This window comes from Pygoscelis adeliae, unplaced genomic scaffold (assembly GCF_000699105.1).
Source record: "Pygoscelis adeliae isolate BGI_AS28 unplaced genomic scaffold, ASM69910v1 Scaffold505, whole genome shotgun sequence".
Classification (NCBI taxonomy): domain Eukaryota; kingdom Metazoa; phylum Chordata; class Aves; order Sphenisciformes; family Spheniscidae; genus Pygoscelis; species Pygoscelis adeliae.
In genome coordinates this window covers 658,393-674,153 of record NW_008824811.1, presented here as the reverse complement: position 1 = coordinate 674,153, position 15,761 = coordinate 658,393, and the positions used below count along the sequence as shown (strand labels likewise).

General features: G+C 40.2%; 1 protein-coding gene across 1 annotated transcript in view; it reads right to left on the bottom strand.

The window, feature by feature from the left end:
- The window catches only part of GLYR1 (glyoxylate reductase 1 homolog (Arabidopsis)), a 25,570-nt gene extending 11,266 nt beyond the window's left edge, over positions 1-14,304 (bottom strand). The window contains exons 1-7 of the mRNA XM_009324251.1: positions 14,276-14,304; positions 13,879-13,915; positions 12,645-12,724; positions 4,907-5,045; positions 4,079-4,321; positions 959-1,045; positions 2-28 (exon numbers count right to left, since the gene is read on the bottom strand). Coding sequence (XP_009322526.1) covers positions 2-28; positions 959-1,045; positions 4,079-4,321; positions 4,907-5,045; positions 12,645-12,724; positions 13,879-13,915; positions 14,276-14,304 — 642 coding nt within the window. The remainder of the gene's footprint in view (position 1; positions 29-958; positions 1,046-4,078; positions 4,322-4,906; positions 5,046-12,644; positions 12,725-13,878; positions 13,916-14,275) is intronic.
- Positions 14,305-15,761: the final 1,457 nt, after the last annotated feature.

Sequence of the window (15,761 nt, the reverse complement as noted above, 5' to 3'; positions counted from 1 at the left end):
GAAAGTGTGGATCGCTGTCTTTCACAGGCTACCAAAAGAGAAAGTACAGGCTCAGAAACATTCCCAGAGAGTCACTGAGCAACCACAGCACAATTCCCTTGTTCTCCCAAGCTGCATGAGAACAATAGCTTAAGGTGGAAAACATAAAATATATCAGCTGTATCAAGCAGACTGTTTCAATTAAGCAGTTTACATTGTGTTTCATTCTCAAAACCAAAGCCATTCAAGTAAAATTCCTCATTTTTGGACATCTGTAGGAAAACCAAAGAAGATTATGAGCAAGATTAACACAGGAGGAAGAGATCTCATATCCCGCTGCTTCTTCCCAAGGGAATGAAAACACTTATTTTCCAGCTTCCAAGGAACCCCTTAAAACAGCATTCTGGGAATTGGCTGGAGATTACCTCTAGCACTGTCACACGCTAGGCAAACCCGTATTAACAGCAACAAGGACTGTAGGCCCAGGTATCTCACCTCCCCAGTGAGCATCATATGCACTAGCCTGGAGTCATGCTGCTTTTACCTCTGCTTTACTGACCGCTTATTTATTTATGCACAAAGATGAAAGGTTTCCAAAAGCTGCTTATGAGGGAAATCAAATGAAACCACCCCATACGATAGTATCCAGACAGGGAGAGGCTATCCACATCACCTCCTCCAGTTTTGGGAAGCCAGTCCCAGAAATACTTTTGAAACAAGCGCAAAAATGAGTGCAGCAAGTTAAGTGTGAATCTGCAAATGGTTCCACAAAGACTGAAATCTCACTTCCCAGCATACTTCTTAATTGCCCAGGATATTGTCTAGCTTTGTTACACTACAGAATGACAGAATAAGAGCGTCTTATTTTGTTCCTACAGGAGGAAGAGAAGATCTTGCTATTTTACAGTCCAGACAAAAGGTTCTAGATTTGCTTCCACAAACTCAGTTCCTAGATCGCATGTGTTGTAAAGTTTCTCACCTCACTGACGCTTGGCGGCCATTTAAATCCAGCCACTGTTCCAGTCATCACTCTCTTCACTGTACTTGACTCTGGAATTGTGAGGTCCTGAGGAGACAGAAGGAGGAGCAGAAAGAGCTTACAACCTGGCTCAGTGGCTGGCCACAGCACGTTGATCATATGAGCACACATACAGAGTTTTGAAAAGCACCACAAATGCCTTCCATTTCACATGCCTTTCCATGAAGAGTTCATATTTAAACACACAGTGTATTATCAACATAGGTGAGGTGAAGAAAACATGAACTGCCAATGAAGGAATTCAACCACAGTTATGGCTTCGGGAGAATCCATTCTTCATATGTAAGAGGAATCATTGCACTTGCGTAATCATGCAAAAAGCAGAGAAGCAAACACACACACTTGATCCAGCATCTTCCTCTGGTGGATGCAAAAAGCTAAACAAATGGGTGAAGAACATCACATCAGTCAGAGGTCTGAACTCCTCTAATCCTCCACTGTCATAAAAAAAGTAGCCTACCTGTAACAGGAGAACCTTCAAAGCACGAGGCTGATAGTCACATCTGCTCAAGTCTGCAGAATCCATGAGACAGAAGCTGATATGTGGACTGCCCCATTCACTCAACAGGCCCTGATTTGTAATGTCATGATAATACTTAACGCATTGGGGTTTTTTTACTGTTGAGCAGATTAAAATTTATCTTTCTTATTTCCCCAAGATATATAGGTTAAAATAGGTCTTTATGCTATAGGTCACAGACATATGCTATAGACATATAGGTCTTTATGCTATATGAAGAGAATGTGCAGGACTTCTGCATAGTATGTGTTATCTTCCTGAAATTAGGGTTCAGAAATGGAATCACATTATCTCCCCTCCAAAATTACTTCCTGAAAATGCACAATATACCTTAGTGTCCACGCAGAACCACAAGAGAAGAGCACTGCAAAAAAGGTAAGAGCAAGACTCCTGGAGGTAACCCAGACTGATACAACTGTTTCATCTGTTAGCAGGGACAATTTAGACATCAGTCTCCAAACTTAAAATGCCGTTTCAGTCTAGGGAGAGCCTTGCACATAAAATTATCTCCTTAGAGACCATGCTGCTGTTTCAACTGGTAAAGCATGGATGAAGCCTGCTCTGATACCTATGAAGTCATGTTGGTCCTTTGAAAATATTCATATAAGCTTAAAAATGAGAGTATTTGAATGATCATGTATGCCTACAGAGCATTTCTAGATAGAGCACACCTCAGCAACAACTGGATCCTTGAATTTTGTGCATCCTTATTACTTGGAAAGCCAGAATTTGGACTATGATGGGGCAAAAACCCCCAAATCCCAACACTGCAGTAATTCAGAACAGCGACATGTTTTCTACCCTAGGGCTAAGAATTTGGGGAAATTATGAGAACCAGTCAAGAAGAAAAGATTTTAAAGTTATTTCACAGGCTGAAAAATAGTATTAAGGCAGTACTGTTATATTTTCGTGGCAATTTCTTTAATTGTCAGTACATTACTTTCCAGAACCTATAAGGCTACTTTCCTACATTAGCCTGCTTATTTTCATGGTCTGCGGCCAGATATTTATCACATAGCTGGCCACCTCTTTGTGATAAGCTGTTTAAAACCACTCCGCTTGCAATTTGCCAGTAAAATAATTTCTACTACCACAATTAACTCACTCAAAGCGCTCTGATGCCCTGAGGTAGCTAATACAGTAAAACCTAAGCATGCAATGTGTCAGCACGATCAGAACTCTCCCAGCCATCAGTTTTGATCAGTTTTGGAATGAATCTAGCTCAAAGACACAAAAGCATTTTGCAAGTGGAAAAAAAAGGCCCCGGGGCTTATTGTAACAGAAATATGTGAAGATAAAACACAGTCATAGCAAGACACTTTTAAAGGTGGAAGTATGTTGCCAGTACAGTGTTTTCCTGCATCAGTCAAGTCACAGGTTCTGCAATTATTAATAAGAATTTGCAAATATGCATCCATTCCTCCCCTCCTCCAACTCCCCCCAAAAGGAGAAACTGATGGGCTCTGTTGTACAGCCCGACTTAACGGAAGCTGGCTCTAAAAAAAAAAAAAAAAAAAGCCAGTACTTCCTTCATAGCTAATATCTGAGATGATTAGCTTCATTTTACTACATCAAGAAAGAGTTTGCTGTTCAACCAGTGAAGGCCAATCCATTCACAATTTTGGAGATCAAAGACTACCATCTTGACTTGTATCCTGAAGTGCACTGAAAGCAAAGATTGTGAAGCACAACGAAAACATGATCCCTTTGAAGCACAGGTGAGCAAGCAGGCTGCCACAAGGTGTATCAGCTGAGGTCTCCCAATGGTCTTCTGGTGTAGTCTCTGATGGAGCATGTGCATTGTGATAATCCACTGAAATAATTATCCATTTGGAAAAGGAAGATCTGGACCACAACAGTGAGTTCCACAATAAATAAAAAGGCTGGAACTCTAGATGAGGGTATACAAAGTATTGGTGGCTATTGTTGCTGCCACAACATCCAGAAGTAACAGGGAAGTAATGCGGATAAAATAATAATGCTCCAAGGTTGGACCTTTATAACGGAGGATGGAAATATATCCTATAGCACAGAAGCTGAAATGAATACAATTAATTCTTCTGGTGGATTCCCCAGGCTACAAGAGTTTCTTTAAGCCCTAGCCCTTAAAAATACCCCACCCTCTGTAAGTACAAAGGGTGAAGCTGAGTGACTACTAATCACTTAATCATAGAAAGTAGATGAGATGGGAGAAGTCAGGAATCAGATGAAGACCCACATCTCTTCACTAATCCTTCCCACACAAACTGATCTTGAGGGATGGCAAGATGAAAGGTGGAGTCTCACAACACAGCTCTCAAAGCCCTCTCAAAGATATGAATAGAGCCACTCAAAATAACTAACTAGTAAAAATTACAGGAAGAATATGCTTGCCAAAGGCATCAGGCAGCCAAATGGTCTAGAAACAGTAACATGGAACAGCTTAAAAAAAACTGATACTGAACTGACTCTTCCTGCTGGCCTGTTAGTCAAGGTGCCAGTCAACCCTAGAGTCCATTTGCAAAGTCCACAGGGCACTGGCGGACATGCACAACACAAACCTTCTCATCCTTGGGTGGACGCCCCCGCTTTCGGGGGCTCTGATCCTGGGCTCTTTTCAAAGGTGATTTTGATCCTCTCTCTGACGATACAGAAGAGACCCTCTTTTTTCCTTCCCCTGTGCCCTTCTTCAACTTCCCTTCAGACAAACTGGCTTTGCGTTTCTCTTCACCAGCAGATGGCTTGCCTCTTTCTTCACTGGAATTACGCCGATTCTTCTCTTCATTGGAGTTATGGGAAGATGCCTGAGAGATTACAGAATAGAAGATGGTAAGGAAAGAAGAGAAGAGCTGGAATGATTTTCATGCAAAACCAAGGATGTGAAGGACCCTGTGCCGATTACTATCAAGCAAAACAACAGCACAGTAACTTGAAAACTAGATATTTGTTAGCCCTTTGAAGTCAGTGAGTGAAGTTCCTGGTTAGTTCTCCTGCAAAAACACATCTGTTAAGTAAGCGAGTAACAGAACAGGCCACTTGAAGACTTGCTGGGAGTGTGTGCACATATATGCACTTCCAATATACTAAAGACAAGATTAGTAGATATCAAAATCTAGCCCAAGACTTACGACTGATTTATCAAATCATCATAAGCAGACCAATTAGCCTCTTCAGATTCTCCATCAGTTTAACAACACTTTTTTTCCCCACCAAACAAGACTGAATGGGGAAGAAGAGAGGATAGGAAAAAAAAAAACAAACAAAGGAATGAAAACAAACCCCTCCTCAACTTGCCAGAGGCAACAAACTCCTTTCACATAAAAATACATTCGACCATCATTCACGCTAAGACTTGTTTTGATGCACACGGTACTGAAGAACCCACTCACCTGGTCCTTGCCTTTGGTTTTTCTAAGAAACTCCTCTACAGCATCCACAGCTTGCTGGAAGCGCTTACCCTTGTTAATCTTTATCATTTCCTCTTTGTGAGGGTGATAAGGCTTCAGCTGCTCCACTTTGATCCAAGCACTAGAAACCAGAAAAAAGTTAGTTATATTCTCCAAACAGCAACTTTCTCAACCATCCCACTTTTAGAAACACACAGATACACTTCTTTTGTCCAGAGCAACTGATGATAGCAGCCCAAACTCACTTGCTTTCTACAACCTGAAGGGCTGCGATTTCTGCATTCACCGAGAACTTTCTTCTGGCACTTTTACTTGGTTTCTCTCTCAAGTTTTCTATGCTCTTATGCTAGCAATGCTCCACTCTAAGCGTTACTCATATTCTCTATCAGCAAGGCAGCTTTTGGATGTCATCATAGGTACTTGTTTAGAACAAAGGCAGTCTAGTGACTGCTTTTGTATCACCAGGAGGAACACCCACAATCACAGGCCTACACATAAGGTAGCCAATAATATGAATCTGCTCGAGAGGTTGTTGAAAGCGGAGGCCACGTAACAATTCTAAGCCATCAATCCCTTGTTCAAACGTACTGTGCACACATAAGTGTCTGCAAAAACTGGAGAAAAAAAACCAAAATTATGTATCTCACAATAGAGCTGACCACAAATAAAGTGAGCACAAACACCATAGCTCATTGCTAAACATATTTCTGATGTACCTTGATATTCTGCACGAAAACAGCATTTTCACTTTTGAGAAAAAAGAAACGTTTTCTTCACTGTTGATATTTTAAGATAAACTGGTACAGTAGCAGAGTATTAACCTGACTGCAGTCCTATGAGGAAACTCAAATGACTTCCCTGTTTCCACTGCTGCTAAGTAGGACTTCTTGACATTTACCAAATGGTTAAGTGGTCAAGTACAGGGTGACAACTCCACTTTCCTTCAGGTTGACAAGCTCTTCTACCACTCCTTCACTGTGGCTTAGGGGAATGCCTTTGCTTTCAACATTCCCTGTGGCTCTCGCAGAGATTAGAGTACCTTCCTCTCTCCCCAGTTCAAGCCCAGGCTTATCAGCCACACTGTTACAAAGCTATTTCCATCCTACTGAAAACAGACCTGTATAAGTTTTAGAAAAGCTTTTCCTGAGCTAGGATGGCCAACAGTGCTTCTTAGCGTACAGCAGTCCAGCACACAGTAAAAACCAGTCAAACTGATTTTCTCTGGTCCTAAAACATCTCTGTTACAAACACTGACTAGCCATGATTATAGGATTTAAATATTCTCCAGTGCAGTCTAGCTCCTGTAAGCAGGTGAAGTGGTTTAATAGCTGCATTTCCAGACACTGTAAGCATCATATCATACAGCTCAACTGAACGTAGAGGTGAAAATAATAATAATGCTTTGCAGGATCTTGCTTGTCCCCTCTTCACAAAGTAGTACAGTCCAGTAAACTCTTTAAGACTTCATGGAGATCTTTCTCTTCACTGGCATTAGCCATTGTTTGTAGTCAGCAATCAACTTGCTTAAGGTAGACTGAAACTTTTTGGGCCGCATTTGGAGAGATGAGGCCTCCTGCTAGAACTGACCGCAAAAAATGCTAGCATCCTTTCCACACTGCCAGTATGGCCTGCAGGATGATTCCACCATAGCCTGGAAGCAGAACCCAGTACTCTTTTGCACACAAAGCTGAACACTTTTCCTTAGTTTACATCTTCTTCATAATAATTGACTTAAACTAATATAACGAGTCAAATCATTACTTTCAGACTAGAGCCTGCCATCCAGCAGCTATTCAGAGAATCCCTCCTAGCTGCCCAGACTTTACAGTGAAACATATCTTAAAATTCTCTTATACTATAAAGCTCTTCTGTGTGGCACTCGGTGACAAAGCATCCCTAGGTACTAGACAACATCAGCTCATGAGAAGCCTTTCCATTATGTATGTAAAGGAAACAAAATTTTGGAGTACATTATAATAAAGCATATTAAACGTTGTTGCCAGATTTGAATTTCTAAATAAAAATAACTTTTTTTCTACCAAGGCATTCTCTTAACTTTCTGCACATCCTATCCCTCCTCACTCCACATGTTCATCAGCTTCCTTTTTCATTACTTTTCCTTTGGTATGGAGAAAGTCTGAAGCACAAAGCTTTCTGGCTCCTGGCTTTGAAGGTACATCTTGGCACTTGTGATCCCCCAGGACAAAAAGCTAGAGATCTCAGTGACAAACTAATAAGTGAAAAACAGTATTAAATGCTGCCTCAGGGTTAAAAAAAAATATTTAAAAAAATAAAATAAAAAAAAAATTGGTCTTTTCCCTTCCAGTTTATCCTTTGTGTGTCAACTACCTGGACAACCTTCTGTAAGATACAAACATGTCTTTTGACACCTGATGTCCATAAAGCATTTGCATGCAATGTTTCAAACGCTTGAAAACAAAAGAACTGTCCATGAAACAAAATCATTCGTGTTTATACACAAGATCTCTCTCTGTTAAGCAATAAACTCAAAGCCAACGATGGCCAATATTTAGATAAGAGGTCTCTAGGATGCAACATACAAAAGGAACTACTATTTCTCTCCTGACTCAGCAATGAATTAATGCCCTCGGAAAGCATTAGTGACATTACATTACTGAAGATGTCATATTTAAGATGAAATTGTATTCATACTGCTGCAGAGAGTCATCTGGTTATCTGTAAAGGATGGGCTAAATGGAAAGTGAAAAGATGTAAAAAAAAAAAAAAAAAAAGAGAGAGATACGTTAGTAATGGGTTTCTCTGCTCATTTCTCCATACCCTTCCTCATCCCCTCCAAAATATCATTCTTGTAAATTCACGTAAATTCATGTAAAACCCGTATTATATTCATGAGCAATAATCAAAACTTAGAGTGCTTGTAAAGCAGAGGCAAGTACAAATGTGACCTGGAGCTGTATGGAAAACAGTGGCACGGAAAAGATGCAACCAGAGATACCAGATTCAAATCCATGATACGAGCTTAGCACAGGCAAGGAGACCTTAAAACCCCCAACTTTCTAGCCACTCTCTTCCAGTCTAAAGATATCAATTCCTAATGATAAATTGAGGAAATGAAAGTGGAGGAATATCCACAAATACTCAGTTTTTGCAAGCCTCGCAGTTAGGAATGGAAAACAGTGGCACTGTACCTCCAAATTTCTATTATTTACTATAGTCTGGGAAAAATTTCATGAAGTTTTACACTGTAGCAGTTTAGATGCCCACACTAAACACTAACATAACCAATTTTGAAAGTCAAAAGAAAACTGCTTGGTTATTTACAAGCCCAGTGCAAGCACACAACAGAGAAATCAAGATGGGTTTCCTGCTGTTAAAAGGGAAGGCCCAATTTTCATCAGTAAAACAACTCAAATGGCTGAACTCTGGAATTTGATATGTAAACTTCTTAATGGAAAAAAAATACAAAAATGACCACACTAAATTAGAATAAACATCCATGCAGCTAAAAGGAGGGGATACTTAGCAAAAGAAAACAAGCAGCAGGGCAATACTGAAAGAAATTCTCAGTAGTAGATTTTTCAAATTTGTGCAATAAAAAAAATTTTGCAGAGTACTTACACATCCAAAGATATGAGTAAGAGGTGGAAAAGTTTTGGCTACAGTAATTTCCAGCTATGGCACTCTGCCTGCAGAGATGTCTAACAACATTCCAGCTGGCTCTGCTATACAGCAGTCTGGCTACAGCAACATAAAGCTCTGCATGGGATAATCTGCCTAACTGAGAAACACCAGCAATGTAAACTAACCCTCTCTGTCAGCTTAGCCTATACCCTCTGGCTCCTCAAACTGCCAGAGAGTACCACATTCAACACCTGGCAAACTTTAAGCAAGTGTTTTCTGATGTCAGGACCTGAAAGAACATTTTAGAAAGACTACATCCACAAATTTCTCTCTCCTTGAAAACCAGGGAGAACAGTGGCAGAAGAAGAGGGTAGGTGTTTGCATCCCAACAGGATACGGAGGATGGGAAGGCAATGAGGGCTGTGCTAAAATCACTGTGACTGATGGAAATAGGCTGCAGATTATTATACTTATCTTGGATTGCAAGCTTCCTCCAATTTTTCCTTAATATATCAACTCAGGAAGTGCCCCTTGACTCCACCACATTTAGTGAGACTATTTAGTTTTGTACTGATGCTTCAAAAAGGTGCTGTGAGTAAGAATGGACTGCTCCAGCTTCCTATTAAGACTTTGATATACATGACTTGCAAGACCATTTGACTATTACAGAGTATCTAAGAGGGGAAGAGGCTGGATGGGAGGTGAATGTGTGTGTTTGTACACACGTCTGATGACTGCTAGACTCTCCCTAGTACTTCTATGAAACATAGTAGAATGATACCTTCAAAGCAATGATTTTTTTAGTTTTGACAATGTCATAATGAATTCCCAAGCAAGCCATGAAATGCAAGAATATTTTGAACTGGATGAAGCACACCAAGAAAGACTTGTAGGCTATGGACCTGCCAGTCTCTTAGTTCTAACTACTAAAAGCAATAAATGCACGTATATAGCAATGTATAAGTTCTTACATTGCAGTACTTGACTACTGGAATGATCTACAAAGACTTCCCATGACAAGATTGTAGCTTGGGAAATAAAAGGGGATCTTAAAAACTATCTGAAAAGCACAGTTAGAAACACAGATAACAGGTCAAAGTTCCACTGCTATTTAGAAAGACTAAATTAAAATTGTTGTTTATACTCCCATAATTGGATGTTGTTATGTACTTGCCAGGTCTATGGGCAGGAAACATCAACTCTTCATGATTTTAGTTGAAGAATCCTTCTAATGTGACTTACTCTGAGAAGAGACACTCAGAACTCCTAGGCAGACTAGAAAAATCTCCTTACCAATTTGGAGAACAATAAGAGACATTACATTAGTACGTGCATCACAATTAAGGCAATCACTTAGAATAGGACACAGATATTATATTACTACTATGAACATCAAGGTGGCTTTCACTGTGGTAAAGCATAGCTGTACTTCACAGTTTAAACAAATAAGCAAATTCTTCTTCCATGAGTAGAGAATCCTTACCTTCCAGAAAACCTGTTACTTTGAAAGTGACAGAAGCAACTAACTCCACCAACACAATAAACATAAGGAGCATAGAGCTCAGTAGAAACTTTATCAAAAGCCAGGTCTTAGAGCACAGTCTGAATGCACTCATGCTCTCACTTTTATGTCTTTGGCCAAAACTACCTACAGCCTTCCAGTTAACGTATTTCCCTAGTCACTGCAGCATCGCACTGGGCCAGTAAGTATTAGTATTCAACTCACAGGTAAAGAAAAATGCATTTTCTTCTGTTCTGTATCCTAAGCTATTCAAGATTTCACAAATAACCAAAACCTATCTATACACTACACCAAAACCACTTCCAAACTCATCGATACGTTTTTATTCACCCATCCACTCCGCTCAGATGCATGCACACCAGTTGTTACTTCTAAGCAGCTTTCTCCTTAATCTTTGGTATGGCAAACTGGAGCCATGTAAGTCAGGAGGGAACAATTTTTAACTAGCCTGAAATGGTGGCATTTCTGGCCACAACAGTCACCTGGGAATCCTCAGAACGAAAGAAGAGTATCAAGTCTGAGACCGCCTACCCATCAACAAACTGGCTGGCAATCATCCTCAGAAGTTTGTGAGAGGGATTCTACCCAGCAACTAGCATCACCTTCACCTTACACACACTGGACCATAGGCAAATAGCTTATATCGAGATCCTCACCTGTTAAACTTTGACAGAGCAAGGCAATAATAGAAGAGCTGTAAAAATGGATCAGTGGTATAGTAATGTCACCTTACAAACTTCAAAGTGGCAGAAAGAGCGAAGTGCTAGAAAACAGAAGCAACGTGCACTAGAGTATCAGTATGAGTCAGTGCACTCATCACACCACAGACTACAGTCAGTGATGGAGCTCTGCATCCTCCTATTCGTCATGCTGTTCATTATGTAGAGTAGTGACATTTTGTCAGCTACATATTTCCACTTACTGTTCATACACACCTAGAAAAAAGTATTTGCAAAACACATTAGTTTAATTGCACAAAATAAGTAAAAGGATTTTCTCTTCATGCTTGCATTTTAAGTGAAATCATTTAGATTTTCCTGATTTGGTTCTCAAGCAGCACACTGGTTAGAACAGCACAGTTCTAACCAGCACACTCTTTTAAAGTTCCAAGCCAGGACAGAACAGGCACACAAGCTTCTCTCTCTTCTGTCTATCAATATTATTTTAAAAGAAGAACAAAGGAACAGTATTTATTTCTATTTAATTTTCAGGTAGGGTATACCAGTCAAAGCAAGCAAATTTCTAAATCATAATTATCTAGCGGGAAACGATTAAATTTCACAAGCTGGCGACAGGGGGGAAGGGAAGGGGAGACACGACAACGACCACACTACCTTACTGTGCCAGGTGACTGGATTTTCCCTAGCCAGAGCTCTAGAATCATGTAATAAGTCCCGATTATTTTGCAGCTCTGAACTCTTCATTTGCAATCATGCTGCTAATCTCAGCTACAGTACCCCAGACATACGACCACTTTTTCCAAACTTGTCTTAATACAAAACATCTCTGTATTTGATTCAGTAACGTGAAATACAAGAACTGAGAACAATCAGGATAGAAATAGTCAATCTCCTCAACTTTTAGAACTTGATTAGCTCAAATAACCACGTTTAACAATGCCACCACCAAAAAACACTCTCTGCCCTCAAATCAACCTTCACCTGCCTTACATTACTAGAGATCCAACAAACGTCCCTATTTAGTATGCAGCATTCACTTCTACTCCGTCAAGTTTAGACCTCAATTCTTAATGAAAAATGATTTTTAAATATTGAGCAAAAATAATTTAGCAGTCGAAAATAATTTCCTTAAGAAACATCCATTAAATGGTCTCAGTTCTTGTTACCTTTTTTCCAAAAAGCAAAGGGTTTTCTAGTCTTCCGCAGATATTTGTAATTTTCTCCCTTACTGCATGACTTAATGCAAAATAGCAGAAAATAATGGGAAAAACTGAAAAATTAGCAAAATAATTTTCAGTTTCATGAAATACCCAAGTTCTCAGGTTTGTTTTTTTTTTTTTTCCAGTTTGTAAGTATCTAAGTCTAAGACAACTATGATTTTGTACGCGTGTTTGCAATCAATAAATTCTGCCTTGCAAAAAGGTAGTCTACACCAGTTTTGGCTTTCCTATACTGTAAAGTCTTCCCAAAGCACAGCAAGAATGTTTTTAGTCATCAGGTATGACAGGATATTCTTTTACAAATGGCTGTACTTACATACTTATGTAGCTGGTTTATTTTTCCGGCAGAAAAACAGATTAATACTCTTAGCTGTATCTTTCTCATACATGGTTACACGCTAAAATCTAACCCAGTCACGTCACACCTACTCCCCTAAAAATGGCACGCTACCAAGAACTTTCCTTCACAGCGGCAACTAAAATCCTAACGTGATTGAGTATGTAAGTCTTTACAGTCTTCATACCCCCACATGAGTGGCTACAGCATGCAATGATAGTTGAATTTTTTTTGCTTGTAGATCAAAGACAATCCTTTGCAAAGCTACACTGCACTGTGTTAGTAAATATTTCTTCCATGAAAGATCCATATTATATGGCACAGGATTTCCACCAGATGAAAACAAGCAGGTACATACTGATCTTCTGTTCCAAAAAACTTCACAAAGAAGCACTTTTTCCCACGAGGTTTCTTCAGGTCTTTAGGTGGATTAACAATCTGAAGGTGATTAGAAGTGAAAGTTAAAAAGCACATAATGAAAATTTATACTCTGTGATTTTACTGTCATGTGTTACAGCTATTGTAGATTTTTTTTTTTTGATCTGACTAGGAAGAGAACTTGAAACAGTTACAAGTCTTTCAAGTAAATACGTAACTTGTATTTCCATGGTATGCTGCAGCAGACTGAAAAAGTACCCAAACTCCACTGATACATCACTACATTCTTAGTGAGGTTTTCTTCTCCCTATCCCCAATAGATCAGCTAGCCATCTTTTTAAAAATTTAGAAAGCCAAATGGCATTAATAGAAGTTTGTTCCACTTAGGTAACTTTTTAAATTTACATTTAAAGCTTTGTCTATAAACAATCTATTCTGGGAGTAAAAAGTTTAAAATATTAGTAAAGAGAAAAGTTGTCATTCAGATACACAGGTGACACCTGAAAGACTACAGGGGAGCCTGGACTTAACTTGATCCAATAAGCAGAGTGAAGCCAAACATTTATGGTTGTCAGTCATACTGACAACACTTTTCCCTGCTGCATGCTGTTATCTCAGCATGCTTAGTCCTCATACCTACACCAAAAATAAAGTTCTTTCAGAGAAGTAGAAATAATAAAAACGGCACATATAATTCAAATTTTTTTTTTTAAATCTTTTTGGCCTTTCATCAGGAAAAAACCAACCAAACCAGAAGAAAAAGTTTAACTACTCCCTACCCCCAGAATTATTACTCAAAAAAACATAGCTCTAAAACAGTATCTTGAGAAGCCAGACTCTTTATTTCTGTTATTTAACACAGTGCATTTAACCAATTTATTATGGGAGGAAAGAAACCTGTCTTGCAGAAAGTGATAGGGATTAAATAACTAAATCTGGGAAACAGTCAGTTGCAGAGCTGGATGAACTGCTCTCTGTTGCTTGTCATTCCATCTGAACTAACAGCTGTTAGCGACAGTCTGAACTCCTAGATCAAATAAAGTCCTGAGCTGGTTCACAGTTCAGCTTTGTGGGATATGTATTAAAAAAAAAAAATCCAATATTAATCTTTAACTGAAATGCTTTCAGGCAAAGCTCTCTCTGTGCAGAAGGAAAAAGCAAAAACAAACAAATAAAAACCAAGAAAGCAATAATAAAAACAAACTAAACCTCACCTTTCCTGGCCATGGAGGATACCGGCCCAGCTTCCCCCTAGAGAAAAAAGAAAGTATTAGGCACTAGAACCAGAGAAAAAACAACTATCCCATGTCTACCTTTTTGCATTACATCATACTTTTCATATTAAGAGAGTTACAACTTACAGTCAAAACCTACCGTGAAAGGCAAGACGCACAGTTGACACACAAGCATTACATTGTTAGATACCTGCACCTAAACTAAGCCTCTCAACAGTCTGCATGAACTCACTCAACTATCAGAATTTATGTGGACAGAACAGCAGCAGCATAGCTACTGCCTGGAAGATACAAGAGTAATAAGCACTACAGCACTGTAAGACTGGATATTCCCTCACAAGGAACTGAAAAAAAGTATTGATGCAGGCAATCAAACCAAAGTTCAGGTTGGTAACTTATATCCATCCGGACGGAACAGTCTAGTGAGCAGAGCAGCCACCGATTTCCAGCTCAGAGAGCTGAGATTCTTAGAAGTTGTCACAGGAAAGCATTAATGGCAGGACCCCCTGAACAGGTGTTCCACTATCACTTTCTTCAGGTGCTCACCACCACAGTAAGACGTGCTAAAGATACAAAAGAGCCATAAGAAGGGCAGAAAAGTTTAATTCCTACGCTTGCAAATGTTTCCATTACGAAAACTACACGAAACTACTTCTTCAGAGAAGAGGAAGACAGACATTAGTCTTAGCCCTCAGCATGGTGGCTTTATCACTGTCTTACCCTTGTCACTTACTCGGGCTGCAGTACTCTCACAAAACCTTACCAGTCATTGTCTTGCAAAAGACTGGTAAAGAACCTGTGGAGTCCGCCACCTCCTGAACCAAAAATTCTCAGCAAGTGGCACTGCAGCCCCTCCTGAGATGGCAATGCTACACAGACGACTCGGTAGCAACGGTCAGGCAGGAACACTGCCAAGAGCTATAACCGTGACCGTGTCTCATATTCGATGCTTCCATTCTTGTACTGAACAAGACATTCATCAAAGCCTTTTATATGTTACTGTCTTACTCTTACAGTTCTTCTGCGATGGCTGTAGGGATAGTACCTGTCTAGGTTGTCATGTGCAAAACTAAAGCAGGATAATCTGCATTCCAACACTGAGAGCAGTGCACTCCCCAAATCCTCGTTTGAAAAAAAAAAAAAAAAAATTTGCTAAAAGGAACCAATCTTTACTTACTTTGCTATATAAATTAGACAACTTCACAGCACTGTCAATTTTTCGGATGAGAAACTGCAGTTGTCACAGCCTGGAGCACGCGCTTCTTTTTATCTGGGATATAAATATAAATGCATGCACTTGCGTGTTGGGGATTAGCTATTTCTTGCAAGCCCTAGCAGGACACCCTAGCCTATCAAGTACAGCACAGCCTATGCACTTAAAAATCAGCACTTACAGGGCTCAATGGAATCTCCTCAGTTCTCCTGATCAGGAAATACAAAATCACAGCCCTCTGACTATTTGAGGGTAAAACTGGAGTGACAGGGGGAAATGGCTTCTGTGAGCTTCAACAGGGACATCCTAACCTGCAAAAAACTGCTGTTTTCCCAGATTGTTGTGCTGCTTGATTAAAGCACTGCCAAGAAATGGTATCGTCGCTCTCCCTGAACACCTACTAACTTGTTTACGTCCCTTCTCGCCTCCCTTGGGAGGAGAGCGTATTTCCAACCGAGCCCCGCAACGATCGCCCCCCTGTCCCGCTCCCCTCACGCCCCTCCATCTTACACAGGTTCTTTTATGCGCCGCCTCCCGTTAGCCTCCGGTGCCGGCCCGGCTAAGAGCCGAGCCCGCCCCCCCTCGGCCCGCTCCAGCCCAGTCCCGTGGCCCCAGACTGCCTCCCGCCGCCGCCCCCCGCCCCTCCTCA